The sequence below is a fragment of the Musa acuminata genome, chromosome BXJ1-7 (genome assembly GCF_036884655.1).
Source record: "Musa acuminata AAA Group cultivar baxijiao chromosome BXJ1-7, Cavendish_Baxijiao_AAA, whole genome shotgun sequence".
NCBI classification, from domain to species: domain Eukaryota; kingdom Viridiplantae; phylum Streptophyta; class Magnoliopsida; order Zingiberales; family Musaceae; genus Musa; species Musa acuminata.
In genome coordinates this window covers 16,436,420-16,453,859 of record NC_088333.1, presented here as the reverse complement: position 1 = coordinate 16,453,859, position 17,440 = coordinate 16,436,420, and the positions used below count along the sequence as shown (strand labels likewise).

Below are 17,440 nucleotides of genomic sequence, written 5' to 3'. Positions count from 1 at the left end.
GCATGGGCTTGTATGCGGACGATGGATTGTTCGTGGCCATCCCAAGGCGACCGAAACTCGGTGCCATGGAGTATTGAAACTTTCTCTTCAGTATGTGAAGGATACGTCCGTAGGAGGCTGAAGCATGCAGCGAGTTCAGCATGTTACTAGGCCTTGAGGGGTGCAGCGGGGGCTGTATTGACGTGGAGTCACAATCTAGCAAGTGCGTTTGCAGGAGGCAGAACAATGCACAGTTCGTTCAGTAGATCGGAGTAGTCCAAGGGGATGGTGGTCTCCGAAACGAAGAGAGATGTTGCTCCAACGGGATAGTTATCCAGGAGGGATAAGTCCCGGCTCTCCATAGGGAGGAATATATGGGACAGACCTCACAAGTTGAGGAGGAATACCTCAACAAACAACAACTCCATGAAGCTCAATGGAATGAGCAAGCGGCGAGGAGTCATCGCATGATCTCGCTTGAGAGAATGCATTGGTGGATGCATTTTGAGATCAAGTGGGGGAGCGACCCAAAGCAACCCAAATGAAGGCACACTTAGAGTCGATATGGAGATCGGACTCAAGGGAGGGCTGACCCGTGGAATGGTGAGCGCGAGGGCCACCATCGACTCAATGCAAAAACGAGGAGCGGAGCAACTTGGGTGTAACTTGGCGAAGTACCCAAGCCGCATGAAGGGAGCCAGCATAGAAGTTGGAACATGGAGCGGAGGCACAGTGCTTTCCTTAGATAGAGGTCAAGGACATGAACTCTTAAAGAGGCAAGAGTAGAATCATGTTGTTCCATGGGTCCTTCATTCTGACGGAGTGGACTCATCTTGCATGGTGCCAAAGACGAAAGGAGCTTCTGGGCACATGCACCTTATCTCGGAGGAGCATTTGATGGAGGAAGTAAGGCGACTCAATTTGCAGAGATGAAGTTGGGTTCAGAAGGCCTTAGCACGGGGCAAGAGGACGCAGAGGCAGGTACTCTTGAAGAATATGCCATAGTGTTGCCATTCAAGTTACCATGAAGGAAGCGATGCGCAGCAGAGATTGTGCTGGTAGGGGCAAAGGCCCAGGATCCAGACAATGGTGCACAAATTATAGTGAAGTCGGTGGACTTCGGGAGCTACTAGGCGACGGACTGTCCTAGAGCGGTGCTTCATCTAGGTGTGACCCAAGAGTGGGTGGACGAAGGTTGATTGCCAAACGAGCGAACAAAATCGAAGGTGGAAGAGACCCTACGATGTATTGGCAAAGGCCACACATGGAGAGTTCACAATTCGAGTTTATTCCACAAGGATCAGAATGCAATGGAGATGTCACCAGGAGGCGACATGGTACAGCGGATCGTGGTGGAACAGTTCGTGGCAATGCGATACACACAACCTAGACCCTTGAGGGACTAGATCATATGGAGGTATGATCAGGAGCTACTAGAAGCTCCACTTCGGTGAACAACATGATGGCAAGAAGGGCTATGGATTCAAGGAGTGAAGGCCATGGTACAACAGAGGCGGGTCTTCCGTGCGTGCATCGAATTTTGCATCGGATGAAAATCTTGGTCATCAGCATATGGGGGCTGTGTTCCACGAAGGGAAAAGTTCGAATGCAAGTACTAGTGAGTTCCATGGGAGGGACTTGATCATGCAGAGGTATGATCGAAGCAGTTGGAGAGTTGGACTGCTCTAGAGCTCATATTCGCTTAAGGGAGCCCGACAAGTCAGAGGACAAGGTCGAGTAAGCGAACGTTGCTACCAAGGAAGCTAAGGAGAACAGAATCGGTGTAAACCCTACAATATGATGGCAGAGGCCATGCATGGGAGTTGTAGTCTATCTTTCCATCGATTAGAGGGAGCTGTTTGGAGAAAACAGAGGTGTTGAAGTAGGGGGTCGAAAGGGGCGAGGAAGCGACGATGAGTCCAGAGGGACTTAGCTACCCAAAATCAAGCATCAGTTAGAATGGAGGTGGACTCAAAGGAGTGCCACGGAGACATATCTATTGATCGTGAAGAAAAGGGATACAGAGGCGAGGTGACGGATAGTAGGGCCATGGGCATGGTAGCGCCATGGTACCGCAAAGGCGGGACTTCCATGAAAGTCATTGATCCCTTGCTCTCATGGAGGGAGAGCGCTTGGTCGTGAAAGGGCCGAGGAGGTGGAGCATGCAGAGGCAATCTCTAAGTACCGAGACACGGCTGAAGGGCAGAGGCCGAGGAACTTCGTAAGACCAGTGTCAATGAGCTTCTCATCAAGATATCCGAAAGTGAAGGACTTCGGGTCATGCAAGAGTGCATAACCAAGGAACGAAGCAGGCAGTACGCGGTGTTGTACCTTTGCTACTTAGTGGAGTAGGCGGCAGGGTTGATAGAGAAGGCGGTACAATCCCAGAGGCGACCAAACCTATGAGAGAATTACTCCAAGTTGGGGTGAAAACTTCTTGCATTCCAGAAGTTCGATGGCATTAAGAAGGTGAATCACAGTAACTAACTCAACGCAAGGAGTGCAAACACTTCAAGTGCTTCAAAAGTGTGAGCAAAGAGCAGGCGAAGGCCAGTAACCAGCTCGATGCATGGTACAACCTCGAGGAGGCGGGCGAAGTCAAGTAACCTTTGCCTTCTCAACTTTTAAGAGAATGGGCGAAACCGAGTACCCCAATTCGATACACACAACCTAGACCCGTGAGGGACTAGATCATATGGAGGTATGATCGGGAGCTACTGGAAGCTCCACTTCGGTGAACAAAATGACGACAAGAAGGGCTAGGGATTCAAGGAGTGAAGGCCATGGTACCGTAGAGGCGGGTCTTCCGTGCGTGCATCGAATTTTGCATCGGATGAAAATCTTAGTCATCAACATATGGGGGCTATGTTCCACCAAGGGAAAAGTTCGAATGCAAGTACCAATGAGTTCCAAGATAGGGACTTGATCATGCAGAGGTATGATCGAAGCAACTGGAGAGTTGGACTACTCCAGAGCTCATATTCGCTTAAGGGAGCCCGACAAGTCAAAGGACAAGGTCGAGTAAGCGAACATTGCTACCAAAGAAGCTAAGGAGAACAGAATCGGTGCAAACCCTACAACGTGATGGCAGAGGCCATGCATGGGAGTTGCAGTCTGTCTTTCCATCGACCAGAGGGAGATGCTTGGAGAACACAGAGGTGTTGAAGCAGGGGGTCGAAAGGGGCAAGGAAGCGACGACAAGTCCAGAGGGACTTAGCTACCCAAAATCAAGCATCAGTTAGAATGGAAGTGGACTCAGAGGAGTGCCATGGAGACATATCTACTGATCGTGAAAAAAAGGGATACAAAGGCGAGACGACGGATAATAGGGCCATGGGCATGGCAACGCCATGGTACCGCAGAGGCGGGACTTCCATGAAAGTCATTGATCCCTTGCTCTCATGGAGGGAGAGCGCTTGGTCGTGAAAGGGGCCGAGGAGGTTGAGCATGCAGAGGCAATCTCTAAGTAACGAGACACGGCTGAAGGGCAAAGGCCGAGGAACTTCGTAAGACCAGTGTCAATGAGCTTCTCATCAAGATAGCCGAAAGTGAATGACTTCGGGTCATGCAAGAGTGCATAACCAAGGAACGAAGCAGGCAGTATGCGGTGTTGTACCTTTGCTACTTAGTGGAGTAGGCGGCAGGGTTGATAGAGAAGACGGTACAATCCCAGAGGCGACCAAACCTATGAGAGAATTACTCCAAGTTGGGGTGAAAACTTCTTGCATTCCAGAAGTTCGATGGCATTAAGAAGGTGAATCACAATAACTAACTCAACGCAAGGAGTGCAAACACTTCAAGTGCTTCAGAAGTGTGAGCAAAGAGCAGGCGAAGGCCAGTAACCAACTCGATGCATGGAATACAACCTCGAGGAGGCGGGCGAAGTCAAGTAACCTTTGCCTTCTCAACTTTTAAGAGAATGGGCGAAACCGAGTACCCTAATGCGATACACACAACCTAGACCCGTGAGGGACTAGATCATATGGAGGTATGATCGGGAGCTACTGGAAGCTCCACTTCGTTGAACAACACGACGACAAGAAGGGCTATGGATTCCAGGAGTGAAGGCCATGGTACCGCAGAGGCAGGTCTTCCGTGCGTGCATCGAATGAAAATCTTAGTCATCAGCATATGGGGGCTGTGTTCCACCAAGGGAAAAGTTCGAATGCAAGTACCAATGAGTTCCATGAGAGGGACTTGATCATGCAGAGGTATGATCGAAGCAACTGGAGAGTTGGACTGCTCCAGAGCTCATATTCGCTTAAGGGAGTCCGACAAGTCAAAGGACAAGGTCGAGTAAGCGAACATTGCTACCAAGGAAGCTAAGGAGAACAGAATCGGTGCAAACCCTACAACGTGATGGCAGAGGCCATGCATGGGAGTTGCAGTCTGTCTTTCCATCGACCAGAGGGAGTTGCTTGGAGAACACAGAGGTGTTGAAGCAGGGGGTCGAAAGGGGCAAGGAAGCGACGACAAGTCTAGAGGGACTTAGCTACCCAAAATCAAGCATCAATTAGAATGGAGGTGGGCTTAGAGGAGTGCCATGGAGACATATCTACTGATCGTGAAAAAAAGGGATACAAAGGCGAGGCGACGGATAATAGGGCCATGGGTATGGCAGCGCCATGGTACCGTAAAGGCGGGACTTCCGTGAAAGTCATTGATCCCTTGCTCTCATGGAGGGAGAGCGCTTGGTTATGAAAGGGGCTGAGGAGGTGGAGCATGCATAGGCAATCTCTGAGTACCAAAACAAGGCTGAAGGGCAGAGGCCGAGGAACTTCGTAAGACCGTTGTCAATGAGCTTCTCATCAAGATAGCCGAAAGTGAAGGACTTCGAGTCATGCAAGAGTGCATAACCAAGGAATGAAGCAGGCAGTACGCGGTGCTGTACCTTTGCTACTCTGTGGAGTAGGTGGCAGGGTTGATGGAGAAGACGGTACAATCCTAGAGGCGACCAAACCTATGAGAGAATTACTCCAAGTTGGGGTGAAAACTTCCTGCATTCCATAAGTTCGATGGCATTAGGAAGATGAATCGTAGTAACTAACTCAACGCAAGGAGTGCAAACACTTCAAGTGCTTCAGAAGTGTGAGCAAAGAGCAGGTGAAGGCCAGTAACCAGCTCGATGCATGGAGTACAACCTCGAGGAGGCGGGCGAAGTCAAGTAACCATTGCCTTCTCAACTCTTAAGAGAATGGGCGAAACCGAGTATCCCAATTCTCTTATCTATCCAGCAGAGGAGCTCTGCACAAGTTCAAAGACCATTCGAAGATAATGGAAGATAATAGTTGTCAAATCCTCACCAACAGTGATCAATGCTACTGAGAGTAGATTGTCTGCTTCATTTCCCAACGAAATGCCAATCGAAAGCGGAAGTGATGCGAACCTACTTGGATGTGACAACTAAGTGAAAGAAGAGTCAATGAGCAAATTTTGTGGAGGAAGGACCCAAAACTTCAGAAGTTTGCGAGACGATGCTCGTTAAAGCTCCAACAAGCATCCACCCAGTTCAAGCAGCATAAGGAATTTGAGAGACTAGCGCAGTAAGAATGGTCTTTTCCTTCATCTGGAGGATCCGCAGGAATCAACAAGGATCAACACAACTCAGCCAACCCCACACCAGAGTCAGAGTCATTGGTGAGTTGAAGCAGCATTGTGGATCAAAGGTTCGACTACTCAAAAACAACAGCGGAGAGCAGTTGGGAGCCAAGAGACGCATTGCAGCTAGAGCAGAAGATTGAAGACTCAGCAAAGGCGAGGAGTTGTAGTGTCGACAAAGGCTTCGACGAGGATGTCGAAGGGATAAGTGGGAGAGAATGTCACGGACAAACTTCTAAACAGGATGTTTGATGTAATGCTTATGTATGTTCGTGTCTTTTGGCATGTTCATGCCTTGTACAACATGTAGAGGGGCGACCGAAGGCTTAATAGTCCTATTTTAGTTGAGTTGGTGGCCTCTTAAGGCTTATAAATAAAGGTTGTGTCATGTGGACACGTGCAAGAGATTTTCGGTCTGTAATGAACCATTTTACCCTTTGTTGTGCAATTGTTCAGAGCTTGTAAAGTCTGTTTGTAATTTGCATTGTCTATGAAGTATTTTTCGGAGATGTTTGCTTGTGGATCCCGATTGAGACGTTCTCTCTAACCCGTTCTCTCTTTTGTTGGCCCTAAGAGACAATGGGAGGCTTCGGGAAGGCTGACCTTTGCGGACGGACACGCAAGGGTGTCGCACCATGACAGTATGTTACGATCACCATCATCGATCGATCCAATGGCCTTTGGCCAAAACCAACCACTTGAGATTAATTTGTTTGAGAATAAAATTCAATCTTTTATGAATGACATGAAAGATAAATGGCTTCGACAACAGGTCAGATTAGAAGTCTTTAAATTTAAAGTTAGATATTAGAAGACTCTCAACCTCAATAGCGTGCTGGTCTAAATTCCCAAACTGCTATCAAAATGGGCAAGGTGGCTAAGGGAAGTTCAATTGGCACTTAAGACCTCATGGGAACCCATAGTTTTTAATTCATAAGTTATGGAAATGAAAAGGATGCGTCTTATTCTGTTGACTCGAAACAATCGAGAACCTAAAAGGAGCATGATCAAAACAACACCAACTAAGATGTTTAACAGAAGAAAGATTAGACAGATTAAGCCAACTGACATTAGCAAACACACGATCTAATCCTAATGAAGATGAAGGAGGGCAATAATCAAACACTCCCCTATGTTCGATTGGAACCGAGACAACGCTAGCAACTGAGGTAGACGCACGTGCCTTGCACCCTCTGGGATTCTTTGTTCCTGACAGCCGAGGCTACCGTCATCACGATTACCTCCACCGCACCCTTGTTACGAGAAAGTTGCTTGTGAAGAGTGGAACGGAACATCTACAATAGCCTCATCTGGATTGCCAACCACTGAAGGCAACTCCTCACTCGCAGCGTTTCACCAAGCAAGGAAGAAAATTGCTTAGCTATGAAATTAATTTTCGAATAAATCAAGAATCAAAACTTGATCCTTCAACAACAAAGACTCCCTTTTACATCATTGATACCTCGAGATCTGTATATGCTGCCCTGCACCATAGTACCACTTTTGCTATCCTATTTTACATCTCATTACTATCTTTCCTGTCCCTTCACAAAAAATACCCTAAAAGAAGTTTGAAATGCTAATTAATTACAACCCACCATTAGGATTTTGACGCAGTCGTCAACATAGAACTGGATGAAGGTGCCTTTGGAGACCCAATTATTTTGACTAGAGATTCAAAGTCCGAGGATCGAAACATTATTCAATAAATTTCATATAAACTTCAAAGAAGTTTGATTGTTAAAATCCATTTATTCTTAGGAAATCAAACATTAATATAATAAATAAAGAGACAGAGATGCTCTTTTAACAATCGAAAAAGGACAACAAAAGGTTCCAATATGGGTGGTCAATTGTTAGATTAATTAGAACTTTTAAACTGACTTTCCAATTTCAACGTGTAACATGATTTAATCTACTTCATTATTGTTGAATCTCGTATTTTGATGATGAAACTACTTGATATATGTTTATGATTTAATCTGCGTTTTGAGTGACGTATGATGCTTCGATCAGGATAAGACAATTAAAGTAGAAAAATCATGTTGTGCCGGAGGAACATGTCAGAAGATTGGACGTTGGGCCGGTGGATCGGTCAACGTATCGACAGAAGGCTTCGAGCCGTGGACTCGGGCATCGGGCCAAGAAGAGTGGGTATTGTGCCAAGGATATCGGAGTTGCGGGTTCAACTGGCCGATTGGGCAATAGGCTGCAGGAGAGGACGATGCGCCGAAGAATCAGACAAAGCGTCGAGGGACTAATGACATGCCGGACAACTTGGTTAATTGCTTAGGATTAGTTGTCTCGATCGATGTTTTGTTTTAAGTGTGCAGGATTAACTACGATGGAAGTAAGATATGCAGCAGGAGTTGCGCCAAAGTCAAGACAATGATCACGTTGGGAGTTCGAGAGTTCGACAGAAGTTCGGACAGTCATCGGAGGTTATGCGGGAACAAATCCGAGAAGTCCATGAGCCTGCCAAAGAAGCTCATCGGAACTCGCCAAGTGGATCGTCGCAAGTCCAGGAGTTTACCGGAAGTCCGCAGGAGCATCACCGAGGGTTCATCGGATGATCGACGGAAGTGCGCCGGAAGCTCGCGGAAGAAGCGATTGACGCACCGGAGCAAGTTGCAGTAAATATCTTAGGAAATATCGTAGTTAGCAAAATGATTAAGTTGGAAATGGGAGGTGATCCCATTAACTTAATCTTGGGGCAATTGGGCCCCTGAAAAACCCAAATTGGGCCGAATGGATCAACCCATTCGGACCCTGATTTATGCCAGGCGGTTGAACCGCCCAAGCCAAGCGGTGGCACCGCTTGGGCTCAGTCTTTGAGCGAGACTGGGCGGTGCAACCGCCCCAGCCAAGAGGTGGCACCGCTTGGGCTCGGTCTCCGAGCTCTACCTGAGTGGTGCAACCGCCTCAGTCAGGCGGTGGCACCGCCTGAGCTCGGTCTTCGAGCTCTGATAGGAGGTACAACCGCCCCTGACAGAGGTGGCATCGCCCAGAGGCTTAGTCTTCGAGCTCTGCCAAGCGGTGCAATCGCCTTAGTCAGGCGGTGCAACCGCTAGATCCCGGAATTCCGGGAATTGACATTTTTGAGCTCCAAATTCAAACTGGGTTGGGGCCTATAAATACCCCACCCTTTCAGCACTGAAAGGGCACTAAAAACACACCGAAATCCTGATCTTATTTTGTGATTCTTAGAGCTCAAAATTATTGTAAAGGCCAAAAGTTCTCCCTCTTTTCTTCCATGTTCTGATCTTTAAAGAGAGGAGAGAAAATTCTGTAAGGGTTGTCTCCTAAGCCCGTCAAAAGGAGTGAAACTATAAAATGGTGATTGGCCTTCGCCTATTGAAGGAAGGCCTCTAGTTGACGTCAGTGACCTCGTCGGTGGAGGAAGCCAAAAGTGGAGTAGGTCAAGATTGACCGAACCACTCTAAATCTCGGTTTGCATTTACTTTGAGCATCTTATCTTTACTGCAAACCTTCTCAAAAGCTTACTGCCTTCTGCGCATATACGATCGTGTTTCAAGCTCTGCATTTTCTGAATCGACATTTAGATGTAAATCATTTTTATCGTACGAACATCATATTTCAGTTTGCGTTTACGTTCTGATTTCTATCATAACTGGAAACTACCTTTATATCTTTGCTTTAACTGCATCTTGCTTGGTTAAAAGTTAAAGTGATTTACGAATCGGATTTTCTACCGAAATCGCTTTTATCGAACGAACACAGTTTTTTTTTTTATCGTAGAAGGTTTTCCGCTGCACTAATTCACCCCCCCCCCTCTTAGTGCTCTTGATCCTAACAATTGGTATCAGAGCTCGGTATTTCTCATTTCGGATTTACACCCGAGAGAAATAGCTCTTCATGACTTTCAAGAGGGCGTATCAGTTGTTCGTCCACCATTGTTTAATGGATTGGACTACACTTATTGGAAAACTCGAATGAGAGTTTTCTTGATTTCTATGAATTTGGATTTATGGAATATCATTGAAAACGGTTTTCAACTTCCCTCTAAACCGATGAACGAATGGTCGGATTTGGAGAAGAAGTATTTTTCTTTAAATGCAAAGGCTATGAATGCCTTATTTTGCGCTTTGGACAAAAATGAGCTCAATCGGATTTCTACGTGTGAAACGGCTTTTGACATTTGGCGAACACTTGAAATCACACACGAGGGAACTAGTAGAGTCAAAGACTCGAAAGTTAACATTTTATTGCATGATTTTGAGCTTTTTCGAATGCAACCAAGCTAGACTATAGGCGACATGTATACCCGTTTCACGGATGTCATCAATAGTTTAAGAGCTCTTGGAAAATGTTTTTCGGATTTTGAACTCGTAAACAAGATTTTGCGTTCTCTTTTTAAGAAGTGGGATTCAAAAGTAACTGCAATACAAGAAGCTAAAAACCTAAACAACTTACCACTTGAAGAACTAATTGGTTCATTGATAACATATGAAATGGTGCACAATGCACATGATGAACATGATGAACAAAATCACCTTCCAAAGAACAAGAAGGATTTGGAACTCCGGACAAATGAATATCACTTGAGCGATGACTCAAGTGATGAGGACAATGATGAACTTGAACTTCGAACACTAAATCTTAATAAGTTTATTAAACAAAAATCTAAAATAGACAATGAACTTGAACGAAGGAAGAGGCCAAAGAAGAGGAAGGCAACCAAGGATGAATCAAGAACTTCCAAAGGTGAAATGGCGAATTGGGCTTTGACGGGCTTCGACTACAAGGTAAGTAACTCAACTCTCTTAAATTATTTTGAAATTACTTGAAGTTTTTCATGAGTGCTTAATTTAGATAGTAGGAATAAAAGAAATTGTTTTTCAAAAATTATATCATGTTTTTCTTTTTAGCATCTTTGAAGAACTAAAAATTTGATCATGAAAAGTATATTGCTAAGGTTTCATGCATGTTATGTTTTGAAATGTTGAATGATGTATGCAACATTATGGATGATAGTTATATGATATGTGATAATGCTTAATATTAATCCATCCATGTGTATTTTGATGATTTTATGTCATGCATGAGCTTTTGAAGTAAATGTTGATTTGAAACTCTCATTTTGGATTAACATGTTTTTGGTTTAATCATTTTTATGACATATTAAGATGACATAGTGCATGTACATCTATGTATGAGTTTCTTGATAATCTTTTGATGATAGATGTGATATCATGATGTTTTATTTTTTATGTGTTTGGTCTTGACGGCTTTATGATGAAACTTATGTTTTGATTTTAAATGATGATACATGTTTTCACAAAAAGACTTGAACACCCTCACATGAAATCAATTATATGAAATGGAAATGAATTTTATATCCTATTGAGATTAATAAATTTATTTTACCAATCTTATAAATCTCATGAGAATAAACATAATGAATATTTTGAAAATAAATGAGTGTATCATGCATTTGGTCTTAATGATTTCTGTTGAATATACTTTTTGAAATCATACTTGATAATGAATATCAAGATATTAAAAGGATGTTATCATGGAATCATGCTTGATAATTTATTTTACAAAATTTACCTTTCTATGTTGACATTCTTTTTAAAAGCAAAGACATGCTCATAAGAAGCAAATCACATGAATAGAAATTTATAAAAATGAAATGTAATCCTCTATCTTATTGATTTTTCAATAAATCTATGCTTGTCATATATGAATTTATTGAATGTAATTTTGAGGATGATTTGAGATTTGACAAATGCTTGATTCGTATTTACGACATAAGATACATTTTAAATATGAATCATGCTAAATGCTTCAATCATTTTCTATCTCTAGTGTTCTCGATTTTGATGAAATAGTAATAATGTTATTCATGTTATGAATCTCAAAAATGATAATTTGATTATGATTTTTTTTATGAATTAACTTGAATGAAATTTTGTTTTAACCGAATCATGAACTTTCCCTTGACTTCTTGACTTAAGAATTTTGAAGAAACATGATGATTACTTGATATTTGATACTTGAAATTTCTTGTAAAATGTGATCTTGATAAGAACGTTTCAAGTTACACTTTGTGCTATATCTTTTCAAATGAATCATGAGCCTTGATATCATATATTTCATAATATAGAAATAACAAGATTTCTTTGCCTTGTATGTCTTTGTAATGATTGTACATCAATTTGCTTTATTATGAATTATATGAATCCTGATCGTGAACTTGTTAAGAAGAATTTTAATGAACCATGAATCATATCTTTGGTATTCACGAATTGATCCTCATTGATATCTTTCATTGATATGATAAATTATCATCTCATGATATATCGCATAATTATATCATGCTTTGCGATTGTATCATGTGATCTTTGTTAAATTTTCACATTGATATTCTTCATGACATGATTTCTTTGCATTGTATGCTTCATGTGATAATATGAATACATGAAACACTTATGATATGATTTTTATACAATTTCGTGTATTTATAAAATATTTATCTCATCACCTAATAACTCTTCTTGATATTCCTTATGAGATGAAATGAAATAATGCATGAAATACAAATGAGAAGTTAATGCTCATGCATGATAGGATGTAATGAATTTTGACATTTAGATACCATCATTTGAATAACTATGATCATGTTGCCAAAATGATATATCATGAATGCTTGAATATCATGTTTGATATGCTCATAATGATGATTGATTTTTCGGTATCGTGCATAAAAAATGAAATGTTAATGAATTTGTGCATTAAAACTATAATGATGCACAAATAAGAATGATTACTTACCTTTGTCATGATTTAGAAATTGATGTAAAGGGTTTTTCCCTTCTTTTTGACAATGACAAAGGGGGAGATAGATTGCTAGCACAATTCAAGAAAAAGGCAAAAATTATAAAAGAGAAGAAAGAGCTTGTTATCTTGAACATCACAAGCTTGCCAAACAAAAATTGCAAAAGTGCTATCTTGCCTATCTCAAGAAGTAAAACTTGCAACTTGCACATTGAAATAGGAAGTAAGAATCATAAGCTTACACAAGAAAGCTATCTTGCATTTGCCTTCGAAATTTTTGCTGGCTTGTATGTAGTAAAACTTGCATATCATAAAAATTACTAGCTTGTAGCATAAAGAGAAGCAAATAGTTGCTATCTCAAGAAAATTAAACATGCTAAACTTACACCTTGCAATGGAAGCAAAATTGCGAGCTCAAACATTGCAAAGGAAGCAAAAATTTGCTAGCTTGCAACTTGCATATTTCAAGAAGCAAGAGTTGCCTTCTTGAACATCTCTAAATTGCTAGCTTGCAAGTTCTAAAATGTTGTAACATTGCTAGCTTGCTATCTTGTATGCTGTAAAACTTGCATATCTAAAACTTGATAGCTTGAATGTTTTAAGCATGATGTAACATTTGCTAAATTTTCTAGCTTCAAAACTGCATGATGATAAAACTTGATATTATGTTTTTCATGCAATAAGTTAAACTAATATTTCAAACACAAGAATAGTTGGACTTCTCCTTTTTGTTGATGACAAAGGGGGAGAAGAATGATGTTATGCATAAGTTTATGCATAAGTTCATGATGACGTGTTGCAAGTATTCATGATGAATATTGCAATGACTTGAATTCAGTTTGAATTCAAGGTTCTATCAATATGGCATATTGATAGGAGGAGTTTGTTTAAACTCTGGGAGTTAAGTTTAACTCCGTCATCAAGTGGTTGTCATCATAAAAAAGGGAGAGATTGTTGAATCTCGTATTTTGACGATGAAACTACTTGATATATGTTTATGATTTAATCTGCGTTTTGAGTGACGCATGATGCTTCGATCAGGATAAGACAATTAAAGCAAAAAAATCATGTTGTGCTAGAGGAACATGTCAGAAGATTGGACGTCGGGCTGGTGGATCGATCGACGTATCGACAGAAGGCTTCGAGCCGTGGACTCGGGCATCGGGCCAAGAAGAGCGGGTATTGTGCCAAGGATATCGGAGTTGCGGAGTCAACTGGCCGATTGGGCAATAGGCTGCAGGAAAGGACGAAGCGCCGAAGAATAGGACGAAGCGTCGAGGGACCAATGACATGCCGGACAACTTGGTTAATTGCTTAGGATTAATTGTCTCGATCGAAGTTTTGTTTTAAGTGTGCAAGATTAACTACGATGGATGTAAGATATGCAGCAGGAGTTGCGCCAAAGTCAAGACAATGATCACGTTAGGAGTTCGAGAGTTCGACGAAAGTTCGGACAGTCATCGGAGGTTATGCGGGAACAAATCCGAGAAGTCCATGAGCTTGCCAAAGAAGCTCATCGGAACTCGTCAAGTGGATCGTCGCAAGTCCAGGAGTTTACCGGAAGTCCGCAGGAGCATCACCGAGGGTTCATTGGATGATCGACGGAAGTGCGCCAGAAGCTCGCCGGAAGAAGCGATTGACGCACCGGAGCAAGTTGCAGTAAATATCTTAGGAAATATCGTAGTTAGCATAATGATTAAGTTAGAAATGGGAGGTGATCCCATTAACTTAATCTTGGGGCAATTGGGCCCTTGAAAAACCCAAATTGGGCCGAATGGATCAACCCATTCGGACCCTGATTTTTGCCAAGCGGTTGAACTGCCCAAGCCAAGCGGTGGCATCGCCTGGGCTCAGTCTCCGAGCGAGACTGGGCGGTGCAACCGCCCCAGCCAAGAGGTGGCACCACTTGGGCTCGGTCTCCGAGCTCTGGCTGAGCGGTGCAACCGCCTCAGTCAAGCGGTGGCACCGCCTGAGCTCGGTCTTCGAGCTCTAGCAGGAGGTGCAACCGCCCCTGACAGAGGTGGCACCACCCAGAGGCTCAGTCTTCGAGCTCTGCCAGGCGGTGCAACTGCCTTAGTCAGGCGGTGCAACCGCCAGATCCCGGAATTTCGGGAATTAACAGTTTTGAGCTCCAAATTCAAACTGGGTTTGGGCCTATAAATACCCCATCCTTTCAGCACTGAAAGGGCACTAAAAACACACCGAAATCCTAATCTTATTCTGTGATTCTTAGAGCTCAAAATTGTTGTAAAGGCCAAAAGTTCTTCTCCCTCTTTTCTTCTAAGTTCTGATCTTTAAAGAAAGGAGAGAAAATTTTGTAAGGGTTGTCTCCTAAGCCCGTCAAAAGGAGTGAAATTGTAAAAGGGTGGTTGGCCTTCGCCTATTGAAGGAAGGCCTCTAGTTGACGTCGGTGACCTTATCGGTGGTGGAAGCCGAAAGTAGAGTAGGTCAAGATTGACCGAACCACTCTAAATCTCGGTTTGCATTTACTTTGAGCATATGATCTTTACTGCAAACCTCCTCAAAAGCTTACTACCTTCTGCGCATATACGATCGTGTTTCAAGCTCTGCATTTTCCGAATCGACGTTTAGACGTAAATCGTTTTTATCGTACGAACATCATATTTCAGTTTTCGTTTACGTTCTGATTTCTATCGTAACTGGAAACTGCCTTTATATCTTTGCTTTAACTGCATCTTGCTTAGTTACAAGTTAAAGTGATTTACGAATCGGATTTTCTACCGAAATCGCTCTTATCGAACGAACGTAGATTTTTTTTTTATCGTAGAAGGTTTTCCGCTGCACTGATTCAACCCCCCCCCCCCTTCTTAGTTCTCTTGATCCTAACAATTATTTGGCTCAATTATGTAACTCAGTTTACATAGAAATGATAAACCATTAATGACTAATTCGTAGATTACTACTCGCAATCAACTTGTATGCTAAACGATACTTAATATTGATGATCATAATATAAATATTCTATAATGTAAATTGATAAATTACGTACGAAGGCAACAAACATAAAACATTTTATATAAGTAGTAAAATTTATTATTTTTGAAAAAAAAAATAAATTAAATTAATTAACACAATAATAATAATAACAAAATCGTAATATCCATCTGCTTTTCACTAGCATCGAGTTAAAAGTATTACTCGATTCTAATACTCATGTATACATACATCATCGTGGTTAATCTCAAGCTAACTTTACCGTCTATCAAACTAACTTTCTAGAGGAGAATTGTATAGAATTTAGGGTCAAACTTTTGGCCAACTATTTCTCATGTGATCCGACCCCGTCATCCACACAGGTCGAACCTGTAGTCAATGTGAAGCTTGGAAACAAACTTTTGGCCTAACCGGTGGAAACACTGTGCAGCTTGGAAACAAATGCCTAACCGGTGGAGATAGCTTCAATGATGCCAAAGAGACTTGGCCGCCAGTATATACCCCACATCAACTCGTCTTTGTCCATTGCACCTCTTTTCTATTCTATTTCCTCGGCCGTATCGTGCCAACGCTTTTACGTCCACATTCCATTGTGTCATTTGGTTCTTAGCTCCTTTCGTGGCATCTAAGCGATCCTTCCTTCCACCATGCATGGCACGGACAAGAGATAGACTTCCACATATGATGTCATCAGCATACAACCGTAAGCTTCATCTTTGTCAAGTAGTCACTTCCATGCCAACCGCTCGAAGCTTCGTCTACCTCTCCTTGCACTCTATATATACTCCCTCCTCCTACCGGTGCAGCAATGGCCTTCTCTGGTGCAGCAATGGCATCGCTCGGCGGCCTCTCCTTCCTCCTCCTCCCCCTGCTCTTCGTCGTCTCCCATGCAGCCACCTTCGACATCGTCAACCAATGCTCCTTCACTGTCTGGGCCGCCGCCGTCCCCGGGGGCGGCCGCCAGCTCGACCCGAGCCAGACCTGGACCATCAACGTCAATCCCGGCACCACAGGCGGCCGCGTCTGGGCCCGCACCGACTGCTCCTTCGATGGAAGCGGCAGCGGTAGCTGCCAGACAGGCGACTGCGGAGGCCTCCTGGAGTGCCAAGGCTACGGCACGCCGCCCAATACGCTGGCCGAGTTCGCCCTCAACCAGTTCCAGAACATGGACTTCATCGACATCTCCCTCGTCGACGGCTTCAACGTGCCCATGGACTTCAGCCCCACCTCGGGGGACTGCCGGGGCATACGGTGCTCCGCCGACATCAACGGGCAGTGCCCCGCGGAGCTGAGGGCGCCGGGCGGCTGCAACAACCCTTGCACCGTGTTCAAAACTGATGAGTACTGCTGCACATCCGGCAGTTGCGGGCCGACAAACTACTCCATGTTCTTCAAGAACAACTGCCCCGATGCTTACAGCTACCCCAAGGACGACGCAACCAGCACCTTCACCTGCCCCGGTGGGACTAATTACAGGGTTGTCTTCTGCCCTTAATTATCACGTGGGAGGAGAAGGAGGTGACGGCGGACGAAAGAATCTACTCGTAGATAAAAGAATAATAAGCCAATTACCCAGTAATAACAACGAATAAGAGGGTGTCTGTATTGACATCCGAATTGATGAGTGCTTTGTTGCACAAGTGATATATCTCATATCCCTATGTTGTACGTCATTTGATGTTATGAAAGTTTCTATAGAAGTCGACAATAGGATCTCTTGTTGGCATCAAACTCGAGAAAAAAATAATATCACAACATTTAGATCTTGTCATATGGTCTTTTTGGATCTCTCTCGATGATTTGAATTTGTGTTAGATGGATTACCAGTTCTAGAATAATGTGGCCATCAAGTCAAATAAACATGCAATATATTATAGTACTTCAGGTCATCTGACTCAGGACTTCCAAGAGATCTTGAGGTCCTATTTTGACAAGTTAGGCAGATAGAAAATATGAAGTCATGGATTTTTCATTTAAAGATCTGGATATGATTTTTTATCAACACCAATTAAGCTTTAACATTCTCTCTCCAAATGTTCTGCTTGTTTTTGGGTGAAAGAAAAATCCTGTCATACGTAACAGGAAATTAATTAGATTGAAGCAGGAT

General features: G+C 43.1%; 1 protein-coding gene across 1 annotated transcript; it reads left to right on the top strand.

The window, feature by feature from the left end:
- The first annotated feature begins 16,126 nt into the window (after positions 1-16,126).
- Positions 16,127-17,099, top strand: LOC135678941 (protein P21-like). Its single transcript, XM_065192209.1, has one exon. The coding sequence runs from the start codon at positions 16,142-16,144 to the stop codon at positions 16,826-16,828; it is 687 nt and encodes a 228-aa protein (XP_065048281.1). The 5' UTR covers positions 16,127-16,141; the 3' UTR covers positions 16,829-17,099.
- The last annotated feature ends 341 nt before the right edge of the window (positions 17,100-17,440 follow it).